Source organism: Seriola lalandi, unplaced genomic scaffold (assembly GCF_002814215.2).
Source record: "Seriola lalandi dorsalis isolate HSWRI2012SDOR001 ecotype SW California unplaced genomic scaffold, Sedor1 jcf7180002054497, whole genome shotgun sequence".
Classification (NCBI taxonomy): Eukaryota; Metazoa; Chordata; class Actinopteri; order Carangiformes; family Carangidae; genus Seriola; species Seriola lalandi.
The window spans coordinates 548,940-568,614 of NW_019525050.1; the positions used below are offsets into that span (position 1 = coordinate 548,940).

General features: G+C 41.6%; 1 protein-coding gene across 1 annotated transcript; it reads right to left on the bottom strand.

Annotated features, from left to right (window-relative positions):
• Positions 1-206: 206 nt before the first annotated feature.
• trmt61a (tRNA methyltransferase 61A) lies at positions 207-19,496 on the bottom strand. The gene is made up of 4 exons (XM_023412978.2): positions 19,338-19,496; positions 17,507-17,852; positions 9,525-9,791; positions 207-919 (listed from the first exon to the last, which is right to left on the bottom strand). Exons 2-4 carry the CDS (start codon positions 17,835-17,837, stop codon positions 603-605), a joined length of 915 nt encoding a protein of 304 aa, XP_023268746.1. The 5' UTR covers positions 17,838-17,852; positions 19,338-19,496; the 3' UTR covers positions 207-602.
• Positions 19,497-19,675: the final 179 nt, after the last annotated feature.

The window sequence follows — 19,675 nt, forward strand, 5'->3', positions numbered from 1 at the left end:
ATCTGTCTCCATGACAACTCAGCATACATTAAAACGTATTCTAAATATACTGATTGATTGATTGATTGATTGATTGATTGATCTGGTCGGTGATTAATGGCACTTTAACAGGTCACATCAGCTGTAGAAGGGATTAAACCTTTGGTCTTTCATTAATAGGTTTTTCTCTTGCTGCTACGTGTTGTTGTAAAACCGAATGAGAAAACTTTATTTATATTTTCACACATTTATTGTATTAACTTGATACAAAAGTGCAGAAAAAAAATAATAAAAAATTAAAACGTCTTCTTCCCCCTCAAGTGAAAGCAGTGATTAAAAGGAATTTCTTATAAAAGGGGAGGCAGGTATATTCTTCTCAAATGAAAACATTGTCGACTTGAGTTTCACTCTTGCTTGATGCAAGCAACAAACCGGCGCCAAGTGACAGGAGCACAAAATTATATAACACAAAACTGTAAATCCTCTTGGCGCCGCAGTGCCAACCGGGACCTGGAGGAACCTGGTACCCCCCCGCTGGATTATCGCAGCGAAACACACTAGAGCGAGGCACGGAGTGCGGATTATACACTAAATTAGAGAGAAATCACTCTGCGTTCGGAGCTTTAGGTTCTCGGTTTGGTTGCGAAGGTGAGGTAACCTGTGTGACCTGGTATTTCTCTGGGAGGTGTGGTGGTCTTCAGGGTGACGGAGGCGTGGTTTGGTCCAGAGGTGGGAGGAGGCGCCTTCTCATTGGCGTCAGGCTGAGTCTGAGCGGAGGGGTCGGGGCCGAAGTCGGGCAGCGCCAGGGAGACGGTGCGAATGTCGTGGACTCTCAGCAGAATCTCCAAGGTGTTGATTTCCTCGAAGCCCTGATCCGCCAGAGCCTCGCACGTCCTCTGAACCTGCTCGATACAGGGAGAGAACGAAGACACCCGACCTCCTGAAGAGAGAGAACAAGACAAAATGATTATGATGAGTCAATAACAAATATGTCTCCTTCATGTGGGCGAATGGAGGTCAATCTGAATGTGGAAATTCAGAAACGAGAAACACAAATTTAAATTCTGACTAAATGAGATAATTGGTTTCCACCAACGATCAGCAAATGAGATCAAACAAATTATTAATACTTTTTATGATCAACATTTTTTAAGCAATAGCTGTTCAAAGGGATATTTCAGGTTATGTGGTTGTATGAGTTAGTCATGTGTAGTCGGTGCAGGAGAATCAGGTCAGGAGACACGTGTGGAAACACCAGCACTGGCAGAGTGATGTGTTGCAGTGCACGGGGCCAGCAGAACAAACATCTTTAATGTACTAATATTCTATAATTACCTTTAATTACCAAGGTTTTATTGGTAGAGGTGGAGTCTGTCGTTCCTGCATCCCATGCTAACTTTGCAGATTGACAAACTCAGCACAGGGAAAACAGTGGAGCTTGTAATCCAGTATGATTTTATCTCGCTGATATTAGGTGTACGGTTTACTGTTCACTCTCTTTAAACTGTAATATTTGAGTTAAAGCTAATGCTAACCCAACAATGCTTCACATTAAAAGCATTCATTTGGTGGAATACATGGTGGCTTTTTATTTAGATTAGTTTTAATATAGCAAGGAGTGATGATGATCCTTAACTTAACTACTAAGCAAAGTAGCTGCTCAATAAGTTTTTCCTGCTGTTACTACGGTAACCACAGGTGCTGCTAAATCAACCAGAACTGACATCTTATTCTGGGTCAACCCATACAGGTGTTTTTACTAATATTGCCCAGTTAGACCTCGTTATGTTTGTCTTTGGATATTTTTAGCTGTAGCTATCCAACACTTGCTCAGAATACTCTCTTGTATGTGAATCAAAATAGGATAATGTTGTACATGTTGTTTAGCGTAATGGTTTTTATGCCTGACTAAATGACGACTTTTATGTAACTCTGGATATGACTGCGCTTTTTCCTTCCCGTGATCATTTTCTGAAACTTTAAGAGCACCTTCCGGTTCCCTGGTGAAAGTTTTAACACTCGGCTTTTGCATTTCTTTTGTGTTTAGAGGAAATTGCTGTAATTAGATTTTTGTCTATATTACTTGGATTATAATTCAAAGTGTATCTTAGATTTAGAGGTCGTGAAGTTAGTTGAATTTTAGAGACATGGTGAGCACCTAGCTAAACTTTCCAAGCAGCTACGAAGCCAGTGATGTTAAGGGTCCATTAGGCCAAATTCAGACTATGTGGTATCAGTCAGGTAATATCCAGACCCAACAAATGTGGGATGTTGGTAATGATTTTGGTTAACGGTCATGCAAGTTAAGATGTGACGTCTGAAATGTCTAAACTGATGACTGTGATCACCCGATCAACTCAAAAGACTAAACTCAACGTTCCCAGTCATGTGTTGGCAATCTGCAGGCTCATTGTGTAGCATTGTGAACCCTGCATTTAATTTACCCGCCCTGCAGCTCTCCTGACCTGATTCAGGACGTCCTAGCTGTTATCTAACATGGTTGATGTTTCTTGGCAGGTATCTTAAAGCCTCTAGCTGCTCCAACAAGCTGAATTGGTTTTGTTGCCAATAGAAGTTACACTGGGTTATGTAAGAAGTCTGGGAAAATACCACAGGGCTTGCTGAGGAATTAATAACAAATTAAACACTGTTATTGCCCTGAAGGAGTTGATTGCCCCAGCATGTCACGTAACTGAGGGTAAAGAAGAGATGCTCACCTGCCATATCTATTGTAAAATCTAAGCTTCTCTCTGCTACAATCAGAAACAATAACAACTTGATGCTCTCCACAAAAACTGGGGTGATCTGAGAGCATCTGGGATCTGAACCATAATTAGGAACAGATACAGCCCCGGGAAGGAGAGACAGTCATTGTAATTTTACTCTCAGAGATCACGGCAGATTCCAGGATGTCTGTTCACCATGTTCTTTTGAGGCCAACGAGAGCAGCTCCAACTCCCGGGGAAAGAAGGCGCCATATGAGTACATGAATAATACTCCAAAAGATTGCACAATTTACCTCCATGCATGGTTGTTCTGGCCGAGACATGACCACGCTTTGGGGCGAATAAAATCCGCCTCAAAGCATCACATCACAAAAGGAAGGTGTGTATTTGTGGTTTTTTCTCTGTGTGTCGTCTCAAACAATTACGCCACGGACAAAGACAAATAATCTAAACCAGATTTCTAAACTTAATCTGGACTGAGGGAGAAATTTAGTCTGACTCCAGGGGAAACCCGGGATACTACAACTACTATTAATAATTTGTTTTCCTTACACCACTTTCAAAGCATATCCTCCCTCTGACAAGGCAGGCCTGTGACCTGCTGGGCTCCAGGCTGAAGTTTGTGGATCATCAGGGGATGAGCCGGTGCTCTAATAAACAGAGATCCCCTTCCAGCCTCTAGTCTCTAAATAAAACCCTGCTGCGATCACAGCGGGAGGCGACAGCGAGCCGAGGAAACTTTCACCGGCTGACCTGAAGAGTGAAGAATGTGACTCCAGCTGGAGCAGGCTGTGATTAATTAATGTGCTAATTCATGGCTGTCTTTTTTAACACTTGTACTGATTTTGAATAAAACTTTTCTTTTCTGAGTCAAACTTGCCTTTAAAGAGCAGCTGGACGAACAATCCAGCTTGATGCTCAGGTTCACATCTGTCTCTTTGCACCATGACATCGTTGTCTGTAAAGGTTTACAGAGTTTTATCTTCACAACTCCACCTTCAGGCCACTTTCAGACCAGAGAAAATCACTAAATTCACATGATCCTGATTCTTATCTTCTACGATTCTTAAGTGATTCACAAATGCTAAAAATCATCCGTAGAGCAACGGGACAGTGAGCAGCACGCACAAAGTAATCTTGCAGTTTATCTTCAAAATAAAAAAAAGTGTTTGGATGTATTTTGGTTTTTAAACCTTCATATTTAGTTTTGCAAGACAAAGTGGACAATTTACCTTATAGCTCATCACCTACAGACTAACGGCAGAAAACTTCAACCAACTCTGGTTGCTGCAGTAGAGAACGTGTTCTCCACTGATGGACACATTAACAACAAATAATAGAGCACTCAACTTTTTCCCCCTCTTTATCCTCTTTACTCCAGAACACACACACACACACACACACACACACTTTAACTGTTGTTATGTTTAATTTGTTTAATTTGCTCAGAGATAAAAGTTGTTAGATCCTGTGTAAGTGATACAAACCGCTGTGAGGTGTTTTAGCAGACAGCGGTTTGTATCAGTTACTCTGCGATCCCGGATAGTAACACACAACCCAATGCATTGTTGTTTTTGGTCTGAACTCAAGCTTACACTGTGTCTACAGAGGCTTTGCAGTGACAACAGCAGCTTCAGTCCTCCATCTGTATCTACACGGGATGTGTTCGGGCAGATACTGCTACGTAGATCACCTGATTGTGACACACAGCCATTATAGTTGCGTGAGTGAAACAGGAGACAGAACGCAGCCTGTGTAAACAGTGTTGAGTTATTCAGAACTGTCAAATGCCCATTGTGATGGATGGATGAAAATACTGGTCAGAGTTCTGGGTTTTCGTCCAGAGGACTGTGTCGCAATGTGAACATTTAATTCACTTCTTAACATTTGAGAGGGGAATACACAGCGCTGCCATGCTGCTGCAGTATTCATGGGAAAACTGAGAGAAGAGAAGCTGTTCATTTGTCATCAAACCTTTAAGTTCACGTGACACACTGCAGAGTTACTTAAAGAAATACAGATCAAGTCTGCAGAGAGCAGCCTTGTTCCGCACAGTTCACTGTCTGATAAACATCACAGGAGACTTGGGGATGTTTCACATAGCACTCGTTCCTTCAGCTAACAGGACCAGTGTTCTCCCTCCCGACTGCCATAAACACAACTCAGTCGTCTCCCGGCAACCAGCAGGAACACACAGGGAGGGGTCGGGTTGATTATTATACAAGGGCGTCTCGAGCAGTCATTACGAACGTCGACTATCAAACCATATATCCACAGCGGGGATCTTTACCCGCATGAAACTGTGGAATGACTCCTGATTGTGAAGCTCAGGGTCCCTGCGTGTTTGTTTTTGAACTTGCATAATAAGACTCCTAAGTCTTTAAGGGGGCAGGGAGGGAGGGAGGGTTCGGCTCTGGCAGGATTCAGAGAACAGCTGAATGCAGGGCCGGGCTCCGGGCCAAAACACTGGCAGAATTACAACTTAGAGGAAAAGAAGAGAAATATTTCACTGCCTCTTGTTTCACACTCTGTCCAGTGCAGTTAACCGACTCTCTGCAACTTTCTCTTGAGCCTGAGAAAAGGTCTGTAGTCACATTAATGGGATTATCTGGCCAGAGCCAAAACGATTACTCAATTAATTCATTAGTCGATGGAGAGAAAAGACAATCAACAAGTTTTTTGATAATTGATTCATCAACAGTTTGAGAATTTGCCACTTTTCTTTGAGCTTAGTTTTGGACGTTCCGGTTGAATATAAAAATCTGTGCGAAAACACAATCGATAATGAAAATAATCGTAAGCTGCCGCTCCATTTGTCACACATATATTATTATTTGTCTGTTTACATTTTGGCACATTAGCACCATTAACGTTAAGCAGAATTAGCTATTGCAGGTTCCTGTTTGCAGCGTACCTGTGGATATACAGGAAACTATCACTGGATTATTGTTATACTGAAGAAAATGTAAAACTGTGACGACTGTCAAGCAAGTTCTGCAGTTGTATGGAGTTTTTTTTCTATGATTTCTAAGCATATTTATGGATGTTGATCTGTGACGGACATCTGAGTTACTGATATCGCCAGAATAAAGGACCCACTCAATCTAAAAATATGCGTCGCGTCTGTGCGTTCAGATTTGACTGAGTTATGACACTAGGAATAAGTCCAACGTTAATGCAAATTGTGGCAATTGAATGTTAAGTGTTTTAAAGTAAGAGCTGTGTGTACAACTCCCGGTTGTTTTTACTCTGCCTCACGTCGCTCCCTGCGCAGTTTGAAAACATCTGGTTAGACTGACATGCAGAAAGAGTAGAACGTGAGTTTTGTCTGTGGCTGAATGGATGAATTTTACACCTCACATGTTGATCTCAGCTCAAAGTATCTTCCTACCATGAAGTGCACGACACCTCAGACTCTCTGCAGGTTCACTGTGTTAACTTTTCGATGTCTCGGTCTTTGGCTGTGGAAGCGTTTTGGAGCAGCGGTTCTCAGCTTGGCTCCGACTCTCTGGGGAAAACATCCAGTGCAGCGGGAAGTAAATCAAGCCTTATGGAGCCACATTCACCAGCTCTCTCCCTGCTGCATAACCCTGTATGGTCATGGGACTGCTTCGACAATGGCTGCACTCTATTTATCTGTATCTGTGTGTGTGTGTGTGTGTGTGTGTGTGTGTGTGTGCGTGCGTGCTAGGGTCAACAGCTCATGAAAAGAATATGTAGCAGTGGCACCATAAAAGGGAGTCAGAGAGGAGGTGGGAGAGAGTTGCAGAGCAGCATCTTCTCTCCTCTTGCATTCTTCTTCATATTGGGGATTAGTTTTTAAATTCATGCTGCATTTATGAGCCTAAGGAATATTAGCTTTCAGACTCATAAAACGCCGATCCTGTGCATCTCAGCAGTGTCGAGTCACGCACTTTTTTTGAGAGCCAATTCATTGGATAAATTGATTTGAGTAGAAGGATTTTGTTGTTTGTACTGGCAGCATGTGGTATTGTTTATTTAAACTGTCGTGACACAAAGTACTGAGGAGTTTTCCTTCTATAAAACCTGAGAACACTGAGGGAAACTCAGATTAAAACAAACAGTCACAGATCTGATACCAGACTGTTAATGGAACCAATACTGACCTTGCAACAGATCCACATTAAGTTACGTTTCTGACAGTGTCATAAAATGTTGTATTCCCACCATTCACTGAGACATAATAGCCCACAGACTCAGGCTTTAGTGTCTGGGTGATATCCAAAATGTAATATCTTGATACAGGTCCAGGCAAAATATTGCGATATATGATAATATCGTTTCAGGTATAAGCGATGCTGCTACTAAACAGCAGTTCAAAGTTTTATTTGTCACAAGCCAAGGTGCAATGTACAGTAAGCAAAGCAGTGAAATGAGGGTTGGACTCGGCAGCAGGACAAACTGCTAAACTGATACGATTTTTTTTCCCCAGTGTTAAGAAAAATATTGCATTTGAAGGGAAATACCGCAATATTCAATATTTTAAAATACATAGAAATGACCCCGTATAAGTTCTAAGTTGAGGTATTAACATTTTAAATTCAGGCAGATAAAGCTTTGGCATCAGGAGAGAAAAGTTGGATCGGTGCATCCTCAACAAATGCTAGAAAGACAGGCCTCACTTCCTCAAACTCCTGCAAAGCTTCTTGACTTCTTTGAAGAAAAAATGGCCGCAGTGCTAAGGGGTCTGTTGCTATGTGCTCTGCCTGAAACGCACAGAATCTGAGTTCACCTCTAAACACAGACCACCTGGGTGAGCTGCCAACCTGCCCGGACATGCTGCTGGTCCTGGTTGTCACAGAGACCTCGACATGCTTTATGCCTCGCCGGCTGACTTTATATTGTTCTCCTGTGACCAGGAACTAGCACATGCACACAAGGACAAAGTTCATGGGAGCAATGCTGGCCAGGATCGATGGTTGTTCTGGGCGTGCAGCGTGAGGGGCCGCAGCCTGGGGGGTGGGGTGGGGTAAATTCACTGGCTGGTATTTTAAAATGTGTTCAGTCATAGTCATGTTCCTGCTGCGCCAGGTCGAGTCACAGGAAAGTCATCATCGGGTGGTGCTGAGTGTGACCGTATTGTACATGTACCACTGCAGCCAAACACCTTACATTATATTAACTCAACAGAACACCACAGTGGTCTTCAGTCATTCATTCATCCCGGTAGTTAGCTCTTTATTTAGAAATAGTGTTGAACCTAAAATGGGAAATTTGTAAAAGATAACATTTTGGTCTCAACTACAGTTTAAAGTTTAAATACCCTGCTCAGACATGCTGAAATGCAACATTTAGATGATCTGCTCCACTAAACTATCAGTGTAAAGCAACCTCATGATGTTTCATATGTGATAATAACAGCTGGACAATGTCAAATGTTTCCCAGAATGGGCTGAAAATTAAGTCAGACCACAATTTTGCAGCTTTATTTTCAAGTTATTATGTAATGTGGAATTATTATATCGCTAATTGAGAGATAAACAAAATGTATGCAGACCTTTTTCTTCGTAATGCTTTTGATTTCAGAGGGATGGGTTACTTAAATTGATGCTGGTTCCTGGTTGGTCATAGATATAAAACCAATAAAGTCTTTGTGTGTTCATTCATTCAATCGTTTAACGTCAAACATTTTTAGTTTAGGAAGACATCTGTGAACTGTAGTTACAGACGACAGGTTGAAATGCTCTGAAGAGTCGGCCACCTGCAGCAGAGTGAATAAAAAAAACACAGCTGATACTAGTTGTGAAACAATAAGGTGTAACAGGGAACTCTGGGGAATTAATGGTCTCCCTGTAAGCACCTCTCTGTATGCCTCTTACACCTGGTGTGTTTGCCAGTTTTTGAAGCAAATAACTCGCAGTGCTGAGCATATACTGACTCACTGCTCTCGACAGGTCTGCTTACTGTCACCAGAGTCAGAGCTAAACCTGCAGAAGCAGCGTTCAGAACACATCTGGAACAAACTCCCAGAAAACTTGAGATTTGCTCCATTTAAATCAAGACTTTTCTACATTTAATAAGTTACAGCTTTAACTATTTATTCATATTTTGACCTACAGTAATTTTTATGCTCCTGTTTTATCTGTTTAACCCTTGTTTCATTTGACACTTCTACACTGTGGGTGCTGAGCGTTCTCCGTTTCGTCCTGACAGAGCTCAGCCTTCATGCCCTCAGGTGCTCGTCTTTACGTTTCTTTAACAGCTGCACGCACGCGCACGCACGCACGCACGCACGCGCGCGCACGCACGCACGCACGCACGCACGCACGCACACACACACACTTCCCTGGTGCCAGCAACACACAGTAAAACCTGTCCTGTCTAGTTTGTATTCATCTTAGAAATGTTTCCAAAATACAATGTACTTTATTTTTCAAAGACATAGAGACCATTTCACACACCTTCATCTTCTCATGCTTCAACTGCTGCAAACTATCAATTTATCATCTCCAGACTACAGAGCTCAGCCGCCAGGCTTTTAACAAGATCCAGAAGAAGTGACACATCATGCCTGTTGAATCGTATATAAATGTGTCTTTATATAATTGCCTGGTGTTTCTTTACTTAATGTCTTTTATATTTTACATAAATCACTTTTGATTGCCTTGTTGTTGAAAGGTTGAAGGTTGTTTGTCCTGGACCAACCAGAGGCAGTGAACAGCCTCGATCTCACACCAATTCACTTTCTCTACTGGTGAACAGTTAATCTGCCTTAAATTGTCTTATGGACAAAATAAAGTGAAAGCCATTCCTACATTCTCACCCCACAATTTGAATAATAATACAGGTGCGTCTTACCTTGTTTCTTCATAGCGGCCTTGGCATGCTTCACCGCCTCCCAGGGGCTGGGGATGTCCAGGAAGACTGCATCTGCCACTCCGGTCACCCCGAACCCGTCTTTGCACACGTCCTGGTTCCTGACGGTGACCAGGTGATCCACACGGTGCTCCTTGAACTCCTCTGCCACCTTCTCCGCCCGCTGCTGGTGAAACTCCACTGTGTGCAGGTGACCCGTGGGGGCGATGGTACGCAGGATGGCGTGGGAGAGAGAGCCGCTGCCTGTACCTGCAACGCAGACGCCACAGGGAGGATGAATGAGTCTGGGTACAGCAGGGAGTTAGATTCACTTGGAGGCTGCAGAGAAATTCTGAGACAACATGATGGAAAGTCCATGCACAGTCTTAAATCTACTAAAGGAGCTGGTGATGAACAGCTGCATGTTTGATTAAGACACACTAGAAGTCCACTTTAAATTACCTAGCTTACTGCATGTTTGTGCATTTGTACACAGTGTGCCTCAGTGTCCTTGCTGGTGTCAAATATTATTCAAAATGACTTATTTTTGTTGACCCATTCTCACAGATTCACTAATCATATACAAACATTAAACACCAGTGTACATACATAGAAATCTGATGACATTAAGGGGAAATAAGAGAAAAGACGGAGGTAGAGGTGTGTCCTTACATCCTCAAGGTATCATTTATAGTTGTACTTTTTTTTCCCCATCAGTCATCAAACATGCAGCGTAGGGAATGCCACAATTATAGCTTAGTTAGCTGTGATGTTTAAGTCCTCAAGGACCACTGCGATGGTCACACATGGTATTTCACTGTACGTGAGAGTGTCTTAATAACACCCTACTGCCAAAAACAAAATGACTTATTACCTAATTCTCGAGCTGTTGCAAAATCTAATTTTAACACATTTGAAATAAGTCACAAGCACGAAGCACGAGGAAAGACAAAGTACCAGTGACATGCTGACGGGATGGTTTTCGGACGCCCAAACATCAACGGCCTGGACACAGATTTTGACCAACATTACTATTTTATCAGAACTCAGAACTGACTTTGAGATCTATCCTCCAGCCTGACGCAGTCCTAACAAGAAGCTCACAGCTACAACACACACCCACATTTTCACACTGCTGCTGTCTCTCTCTCTCCCTCTCTCTCTCTACTCTGGCTGATAAGTGGATGCTACATTTCTGAGTGGGCCATCTTTGCCCGGAAGCAGCCTCCTGCCGTACACAATAGCCGCTAATGTACAGTTTGTGAAAGAGTGATGTGAGTGTGTGTGATTTCACAAGAAGAAAAATAACTTCAGTCATGTGACTTGCAGAGAAGGGCGGTGGGGGGGTGGGGGGGTGGAACGTCGCATCTAGAGCCCAGCTAGACACCATCCTCCATACCTCCTCCTTCTCCTGACGTTACGTCACCGCCGCCTTTGTTCGGATGGCGACAAAGAGGGCAATGTTTACCCCACAGCAGCACTTTGACTTGCTAAAACCTCACACTGCTGCACCAGATGGTCTGGGACTGGAAACAACAGCAAATGGGGAAACTGTGGACCGATTTTGTCAGTTGTAGTAAACCAAAGGAATGAGGATATACAGATGTAAGTAAGCAGATATAAAGTTAAGGAATAAACAACATCTGTCCCATATAAAAACCACAGCAGCAGAGACAGGAGGAGACAAAGAGCCAGTCACTGTTTATAATAAGCTTTTCACTTATCAATACCTCCACTGGAGAAGATGTCAATATAGTGTTAATATGTATATATATATATAATATGTATATCTCCAAAACAACTTTCAGACAGATTTCAGTGAAATTTGGTGGAAGGTAAGACAAAATATTTTTCAGTTCAAAATGTGTTACTGTAAACTGGCAAACCAGAAATCACACTGATTCCATAAACTGGTTATCAATTTCACATTAGAGGTGCAATGATTAGTCAATTAATTGATCAACAGAATCAGAATCAGCAGCTTAATCGTTTCATTTTTTCGAGCTAATATACCAAACATCGGTTGCATAGAGTGGGTCGCATAAAACAAGGAATTTGAACTCATCTCTGAAATCAATATCTGAAATTATAAACAGGTATTTTTCAGTAAGTTCTGACATTTATGGAAAGAAAAATAATCAGTGGATTAATTGATTATGAAAACAATCATTAGCTGCAGCCCTGTTTTACATTAAACGAAACTCCTGTCCTGTATAACTCCTGATACTTAACTGTCAGTGGGGCCTACACATTGTGCAACTTTAAACTGATAAAGACATTATGTGTAAAGCTGCAACTAACGACTAGATTCATTACAGATGAGATCAGTAAATTGCTTTGGATTATTCAGTTAATGTCAGAAAAGGAGACCCAAGATGATGTCTTTAAAAATGTCTTTAAGATCCACAGATATTCAATTTACATTAAAAGTAAACTGATAAAAAGGCTTTATCAAATCTTTACAACTAGCTTGTTAAATGGTTTAAATGATTAACTGATTATCAAAAATAGCAGATTTTCCTTGTTGACTGACTGTTTGATTAATCAGCCATTTCTTTCAGTAACAATAAACTCCTGCAGCATTCAACATATATGTGGCTCTGCAGCAGCTTGATAGCTTTAGATGGCAAACTGCAGCCTCACACTCTTGTACTGTTATATAGCCTGAATTTGACTTTGTTAGAGAAGCGCAAACAGACCCATAGATCGATAGTCATCTGTAGAGCAGAGTACAGATTACTGTTAAGAGGAAATGGCTATGTGGCTCCAGCAGAGGTTTGTCTGAGTGATGGGTACCAACAGTCTAAACTCGATCCGCATAAACAGACGATCAATCAGCACAGAACCGACTCTGGACCTCAGGCTTCACGCCAGGGTGCTGACGGGTTCAGTTTCCATCCTGGTTGTGCTGATGTAAAGGATGGAAGACGGCCAGGTCCACCAGAAATACACTGTACATCAGCAGTATTGTGCAAAATCACGTCAGATTTGTTTAAATAAGAAATGAAAAGTGAGCTCAGGGCACAAGTTTTTAACCTGTCTTCTAAAATTGGCACCGTTATTCATCAGCGGAAGCATCCGAGTACACAAAGTGCATTTTCCACCCAAATGGCTGATTCTGGGAGAGCATGAATTTGATAAAAGGGATCTGGCTTTTTAAGTTGTAAGTGCGTCAGTAACCAAAGACAATACTGAGAATATGAGGCAAGTCAGTCCTAAGAGCAAGCAAGGACTGTCAGACAACCCAGGATTGCTTATCATTGTTTGCATTCATTTGCAAGCTGCAGCACAGTTTACTTCAGGTTGGGGATGTGTGCGTATGACACTAAGTACTGGTTGTGAGTAAGATTAACAAAAACATGAGTTACAATCTGATTTGACACAAAGAGGAGGAGGGACACATGCCTCAAGTGTTAGTTATGTGGAGATATTTTACAAGCACAAGCACAAAACAATCCCCCCACACAGCCATGAAAACCACAGAGAAATCTGAGACACACCCTCTCAGAAATTGAAAATGTGAGGTTCAGACAGCAAGTCTGTGCAGCTGACTAACCCACTGTTGGAATTTAACATCCGATTTTTGCTGCCCCAGTTTTATGGATAGATATGTTATATGTTAACATCTTTGAAACTGGCTCTGTGAGGCTCTGCACAGTTTGAGCTCATGAAAAGCATCAAACAAGTTCATCACGAGTGTCTGGAACCAAATTTCATTCAATACTTGTTGAGATTCACTCAAAACCACAAATATCAACATGCTAAACTAAACTGCTCAAAAGTAAAAATCATAAATAATCATGACGTTCAAAAACGGCCTTACACTGTATTTACCTACTATGTTAAATGCATTAGCCAGTGTGCAGCTGGCCAATCTTGCACAAGCTTGTGTAACTGAATCTTTCTTTTCAGTCACGCTCAGAAAGCCACGCCTTGGAGCATTGTATCAGTATTGGCTCATAATAAGTATTGTGGTATTGCATCTGCTATAAATGATTCATACTACCACTTCGGAGGTGTAGCTCTGTTTGATCTGTTGGACATGTTTCATAAGATTTGGAGCTGGTTTTAAGGAGGTGGCAGCCACAATCACAATTGCTTCTTTATTACAGATATGATTTTAAAGATATAAAAGTCATGGGACTCTCTATATCTGTCCTCTCTAGTTTGGTGTGCAGTGTATAAATCAAATTATGATAAATAACCCTTGAATGGGAGCTTTGATGCAAACCTGTGACTGATATCACCGTCTGTAATCTGCTCTCAGAACAAGACGTCAAGTCAATGGGCAACTACTGTCCGGGAGGAAGCCGAGATACGAGAGGAAAACATGGTGGGGGAAGGGAAGCTGAGTGTGATCTGTTGCTTTCTGTTCCCCTGTCTATATGAAATACTGCGCAGCGATTGGTTGGAGGAGAAGTAAAACCAGGACAGAAGTCAAAGAACTGAATCTCCCCACAGGCAATTAAGAAATGAAAGTGAGAGAGTAGTTCTCCCCCCGTCTTTAACCCGGTTTGGTCTCTATCGATTCAGGAAAGCATTCAACCCCTAAACGTTGTTGTTGAGATGCTGTGGGTAGCTGAAGCTGCTCTGTTAGATGGTGGATGTGGCTTTGTGTTGCCATTAGTCAAGTCTGACCAATGTGGGTTTTCAAAGGTTGATGATATAGATATTGATACACATATTTTTGTATTTAAACTGCCAAATTCTATTTTATGCCCCAAGAACTATATGCATCTGATGTAAATCACAGAGGTTTATTTTTGTCAGTATGAAAATGCAACTGCAACAGCAATTAAACCATCATGAGACCAAGTTTATGAAATTCTATCATGGTTACAAGAAAACTTATTTTTCCCTCCCCCATCATATCAGCTGTGAATTAAATATCTAATCCAATACTGGGGCCACTGTATTGGCAAACTGATCTGTTATTGTAACTCAGTAACAGCTTCATTGCTGAATTATTTATTTTTTATTAGTAAATGTCTATCAAATAAAAGTCGTAAAACCCCACAGACCAAAGTAAATGTATGCAAAATGGTTAGTTTGTCAGGCCAAGTCAAAAACATTCAATGCATTTACAATAATGAGAAACAGAGAAAAGGAATAAAATCTTTGGATCCTAAAAACTGTAAATAAGCAAATGTTTTGGTATTTTTGTACTTAAATGACTGGTAACAGTGTGGTTACAGGTTAAATGAAATCCAACTTTGTGTGTGTTTTTGTGTGTGGCAAGAGAACAGGGCATTTGTAAAATCTTGTATTCTGCCATGCCGCTTCCTGTGCTGCTCTTCAGTCAAATTTTTAAATCGTCAGCATTTAGGGGGCACTTCTAAGTTCCTCCTTCTGTTATGGAGGTCATTAACATGAACAGACCTTGAGGTGCGGTGAATATTTGCTGAGTATACTTACACTGGACCTGTCTGATGTGAAACACTGATACAGGTGTGAAAAAATAAAACATGCAGTCCATAATTAGCGTCAAACACTCAGCCAGCAGGTTCCAGAACAACCTGCCTCCAAGGTGACTCCTCTACATATGACTGAATGCTCCTTCAGGAGGCTCAGCATGTAGGTTGAGTGAGAAGAGCCAACAAAATTATCACCTCTAATCTCTGCATGTGTATACAGCTCACTGACCAAAAGTCTCCCCTCCACGGGACAGCACACACTGGATATAGACTAGGCTGAACATTATGAGTCACCACGGTGCCGTACAAACGCTGGTTAGCACCTCATCAACACATAATGACACTAAAGTGTTGTTATGTGCAGCTAATGAAAAGCTACATTCGAGAAGTAATTTAATAAACCAAGCGTTTTCATCTGCTATTCAAACCATTATTCCTCTGGATTTGGATATGATAAGACTACCAGAGTGGTGGTTTTATTCTAATGCATTCTAATGCATTTCCCATTGAAGTGAATGGAAAAATGGTCTCAGACTTTTGCACCCCAGTGTATGTGCACACAGATTATTAAATATACATAAAGACAGAACCAGAGTAATGTGACACCAATGCAGATGGTGCAGCCCTCTCCATACTGCTGGTGCGTGTGCTGACTAAACAGATTTCCTACTGGACTCATTCATCACCTCTCCAATCTCAACTCTCTCTCTCACACACACACACACACACACACACACACTTTTCACTCAGTACAATCAATAACGTGACATGCGCAGGGCTGCCAGCAGTAAAACATGATGAAGAACTGCACCACACACACAAATATCCTCTCCCACCCCCCACTGCCCTAAGACTGGGAGAAACTAAGAAACCAACACACTCTGAGTGATTAAATAAATGGATATGGAAGATGAAGGCAAAGCAGAGATTGAAAGAAATCACAGGGGGAAATTAGAGGCAGGACAAAAAGTGACAATGTCAATAAATAAAGAATAGTGTTACATAATTGTCTTAGGCACATCTGTGGCTTTCCCGCGATGTTTAATATAAACAGTTGAGGTTCTGTGTGAGAACATCTGGAGAAGGTGTGAGCTGTTGTGGGGGGAAAAGATTTGAGGCCTCACTAAATAATAAAATATGGGCTGCAATAGAACAGAACATCCCATGCCCCACCTCCACACGCATGATGCTGGTGTTGGGTAATGAAACAAATCAAAACCTGAAAATTAAATACAGGGTTTCTTGGAAGTGAAATGCAAATTTTTCCACGTATTTCAACATGCAAAGCTGCACAGGGGCAGTTTTAATCAGGCTGAAGTGGAACATAGAGGGAAATGATGTTGATACTGAGAATTAACCAATCAATGCTGCTGTCTACACAGGAGACGTTTAGCCTTCAATTCCCCATCGTCCATTTCATACGTGTCAGACAGAAAAGACACGCCTCTGTCGTAACTATCTGCACAGGCTGTGTTAAGGTTTGCACAACCCAAAGTACATTTTCATGCTTCAAGTCTATTTCCTTTCATTGGGCTCTGCGGGCTGCAGAAACATGGGGGACCAACACGCATGCATCCTGTGTAGACACTGATAGAGGGATAAAGAAGCTGCTTTCACTTTGCTTCTTGTGCAGAGGTTGTCTCATTCTGTGTACACTAATGAGTCACATCTTTGTAGGGATGAATGATATGCAAAAAAAACATTTTGCAAGTGTTTTGCCTGATATTTCGATTGCAATATGAGTCATGAGTTCAGTTTGAATAATCAATTCTGCATTTCATTTTCACAGAAATTTTTTAAAAAAGAATGATAATGTTATTTCTGTTGGGGCTTGTACCAAACAAACACTTGGCCATATTTTGATTTTGATTATATTTTGATAATTGTGCAACCCTACATCATAACTTAAAAATAAAATAAGTTTGTTTCACAGCATAATGTATTTGATGTCCTTTTTGGAGCGGCCTTTTTTGGGTCAGTAGTCATTCTGTGAAAGCCTCTTGGAGAGCAAGATACAACTGTTTGCACATCACGCTGTGTAAGTCGAGTAATGTGCAATTTGTGCAGGAACATAGACTGACACAAAGATCCCAATGTGCATGTTGAATTCATAAGAGAGATGCTGGTGTTAATTGGCTAGCTTGCTGACTACTAATGGTGGCTCATGAACTATTCTGTTCGCTTGAACCATATATTCCTTGTCTTATCTACCTTGTGATTATTTGTGTAAAATGATTTTGGTCATTATTGCTGAATGCCTTACTTCTGTGGTGGCAGACAGACAGCTGCAGGTTGTTTAACAGGTAAAATCAGTGTTAGTAATAAAGCTAACGAGCTGCAGCTTCTCATAATTGTTGCCAATGAGTAAACACAAAACACCAATGCAATCACTTGTGTGCTAAACCCCTCACATCTATCCAGCCGCAGCTTCTCTGCACCAAACTATGTGATATTTTTTCTTGATTTAATCTGCATCTGTGTGGCTTTTAATTGTTTTATAAAATTCAAGTGACAACAATGCTTATTATTATACAAGTATTACATCTGACATGAATCTGAATCAACCCTCACCTGACTCGCAGACAACGGATCCCGGCTTCAGCTCCAGCATCATGGTGATGGTGGCGATGTCTGTAGTGTAGAGGATTTGTGTGCGGTGTGGCAGGGAGACTGTCCACAGCTCCGGTGTGGGGTGAAGCACTTGGACCCACCCGCCTTTGCTACAGGTGACCTTTGACCCATAACGCTGACCAATCAGGTCTGTCGAATGACGAATGACTCCGTAGCGGGTTTGCGTTTGGGCACCCTGCTGCACCTTGACCGGCATCATGGAGTCGTGGCTCAGGTAGACGATGGCGACGTCCCCGTCCTGAATGAAGTCTGAATACTCCACAAAACTCATGGTGAACAAGTCCCTCTGCAACAGGGTGGTAGAAGATGAACTCAGGTTTTACTTCGTTTTAATCAATACAACAAGTCAACACTATCACACTATCAACAAACAGTGTGCTTAAAGTAGACAAGGACAATCTTCTCAACAGCATATTTCAGGTCCATAGCTCTTTTGAAACTTTTTCTGACATGCCTGGAACGGTCTTCTTGATCATAAAATTAGAGAACAGAGAACAGAGACATTTTTATTGAGCTGTGCTTGTTCTCACGCTTGGTAACTTCCTCGTTTATTGTTCCCTTTACCTACACAGACAGCAATCAGACATAAGCCGGATTCAAGTGACAAGTCATGATGACAAATTGTTTATTTTATTTGTCCTGGCGCCTACATTACCCATAATACAACTGGACCACAGGCAGTTAAGTCAGAGATCAGGGTGTTCCTTGCTTACCTATGTCACTTCAGAGTTATCATCAAGTTTACAAATTGGAAATAGCATTAAGAGACATAGAGACACAAAACATGCACAAAGAGACAAAACTACCAAAAGGAGGCACAAAATGACCAAACAGACATCTCTTTGAATCTCATGGCTCTTGTTCTGATATAGGGTTGGGGGCCTTTAGCATGTATTTAACATTGTGGCTCGTTGCCGTGGTAACAGCTCTGCAGCCACAGTGGAACATCTTTAATTTAGAATCAATTTTGAAAGATAACGGTCGTGCTGACCGTTATCTTTCAAATGAAGCATCTTTCATACTTGAAACCCCCATTAACGGTCGTTTAGTATAATTCCTAAACTTCAGAGAGAGAAGACGGATTTACTGAACTGCTTCACCAAAGAAAACATGTCGGACAACTTAGAGAATATGTGAGTGACATGAATGAAGGCTACTGCTGTTCAGCTAACGTTACATTTCTGATATGTGTTGAAGAAAATATGGGTTTTGTGTCGAAGTCTGCTTCCACTTCAGACAACGTTAGCTTCCCGTGATTCGGGCTATGGCTTCTAAGTTTTGTTTAACTTAGCCGAAGAAGAGATGCCGGATGGGAAAGATTGTTTAACGGATAAGGGTAGCTTTGGTAGAAAACATTTGGCCCAAGGGGAAAGACAAATTAACTAGGAAGGATATACTTCGACACAACACTCGAATTAGGTTTTCTGTAACGTTAACCACCGAGTTTAAGGACAACATCATCCTAACTGACGCTAACGTTAACTGGCTGATTCACCGTTGTTGCGAACGGTTAGCTAGCCAGCTAACGTTCAGTTAGCCTATTAGTTCAGTTATTCGGTAATCCTTTAAATACACTTTGGCATAACTTAATTTATAACCTCAAACGCACAGAGTCACAGTGCAACATGAGCGAAAGCCTATGTTACTTCACTTACACGCATTAATGAATTTTGTGTTTAACTTACTTCTAGCTAACATGCTAACGTTAGCGACCGTTACCGTTCGATGTGTTTAGCAACGCAAAAAGAACCGTTGGCAATTCTCGACCTACCTTCTGCAGAAGTGTTTTCCGTTGGCGTTTAATACGAACTCAAAATGTGGTCAGTAAACGACAATTCCTGATCTTAATGCCGTTCTGTGTGCATGTGGACAGCACTGACAGCTACCCATTCATTTCCCACACACGTGGTGTTGTTTTCAGGGGAAGTTGAGTCAACGAGGCCGGATGGAGAACTGGGTCACGAATCGGCAACCTCTCTCCGCACACAAAGTCTATTCACAGGGGCCGTACAGATAATTTGTAGATCTGCGATTCTATGGCGACAACGCAATTTTTTGGCATTTACTGAAAAATAGTACGAGAAAGCTATTTTCTGTTGAGTGCTTTCG

Coding starts and splice junctions, on each gene's coding strand:
- trmt61a (XM_023412978.2), bottom strand. CDS start 17,837: ATGAGTTTTGTGGAGTATTCAGACTTCATTCAGGACGGGGACGTCGCC. Junction 9,792..17,506: donor ATCCGTTGTCTGCGAGTCAG/GTGAGGGTTGAT, acceptor TCTGCGTTGCAG/GTACAGGCAGCGGCTCTCTC. Junction 920..9,524: donor GGCCGCTATGAAGAAACAAG/GTAAGACGCACC, acceptor CTCTCTCTTCAG/GAGGTCGGGTGTCTTCGTTC.